This window comes from Penaeus monodon, chromosome 15 (assembly GCF_015228065.2).
Source record: "Penaeus monodon isolate SGIC_2016 chromosome 15, NSTDA_Pmon_1, whole genome shotgun sequence".
Taxonomy (NCBI): domain Eukaryota; kingdom Metazoa; phylum Arthropoda; class Malacostraca; order Decapoda; family Penaeidae; genus Penaeus; species Penaeus monodon.
The window spans coordinates 39,077,616-39,078,538 of NC_051400.1; the positions used below are offsets into that span (position 1 = coordinate 39,077,616).

At 39.7% G+C, this 923-nt stretch overlaps 1 protein-coding gene across 1 annotated transcript in view; it reads left to right on the top strand.

Annotated features, from left to right (window-relative positions):
- The window catches only part of LOC119582030 (transmembrane protein 69-like), a 10,852-nt gene extending 10,014 nt beyond the window's left edge, over positions 1 to 838 (top strand). The window contains exon 4 of the mRNA XM_037930240.1: positions 280 to 838. Coding sequence (XP_037786168.1) covers positions 280 to 768 — 489 coding nt within the window. The 3' untranslated portion in view covers positions 769 to 838. The remainder of the gene's footprint in view (positions 1 to 279) is intronic.
- Positions 839 to 923: the final 85 nt, after the last annotated feature.

Sequence of the window (923 nt, forward strand, 5' to 3'; positions counted from 1 at the left end):
GAAGGTTTTGTTTTATTAGTAGAGGTATAGCAGATGTGAATTTAGTTTTTTTATTTTGTGTGTGGATGCTCAGATTCAGCATGTCATTGATGTGTGTATTGAATGATATTGATATATGTTACATAAGCATTATTGTAATGTGTTTATTCATACTTTGCTGCTAATATTTCTTTTCCAAAATTAGAATTTCAAGGAAAACAAGAAAGACACATGCTTCTTACTTTTCTTTTTCTTTTCTAGGATACAGTAGAGTTATATATTGCCTCTTTCTTCCAACAGGTACGATATTCTCCAACCCCAGCTCTGGTCCTTGGTTTTTCAGGCTTGATACCCTTTGTTGCAGCCCCTCTTTACATAGCATCGTCAGGAGTTTTCATGCCTGAAGTGGCTGAGGCACAGTTGTTCTACGGGGCTTCCATCCTTTCCTTCCTTGGTGGTGTGCGGTGGGGACTGACTCTCCCCAAGGAGAGTGCTCAGCCCCCAGGTTGGTATAACTTAAGCTACAGTGTCACCCCATCACTCATAGCTGTGTCAGGACTTCTGATGCCACAGACCATGGGGACATTGACCATTATTGGTGGCCTGGGGTTTGCTGGGTACATGGACCTTGCCATGTGGGGTTACCCGACCTGGTTCAAAGGACTAAGGTTTTGCCTGACCTTTGTAGCAGTGCTTTCTCTTTGGTCAAGTTTGATGTTCAAATTTGTGCTGGATGAGGCTAACACCAAGACTAAAGAAGATAGTAAAGTAGATAGCAATGTATCATAGATGATTATATAGGAAGTGCTTATTCATAGAAAAAATGAAAATGTATGTATAAATATGTATATTCTGTACAGCTGGTATATTTCAATAGTCCTTGTATGATTTGGTTAACCCAATACTGCCTTAAGAGCAAACTAAGTATCATTCTAAACTTATGC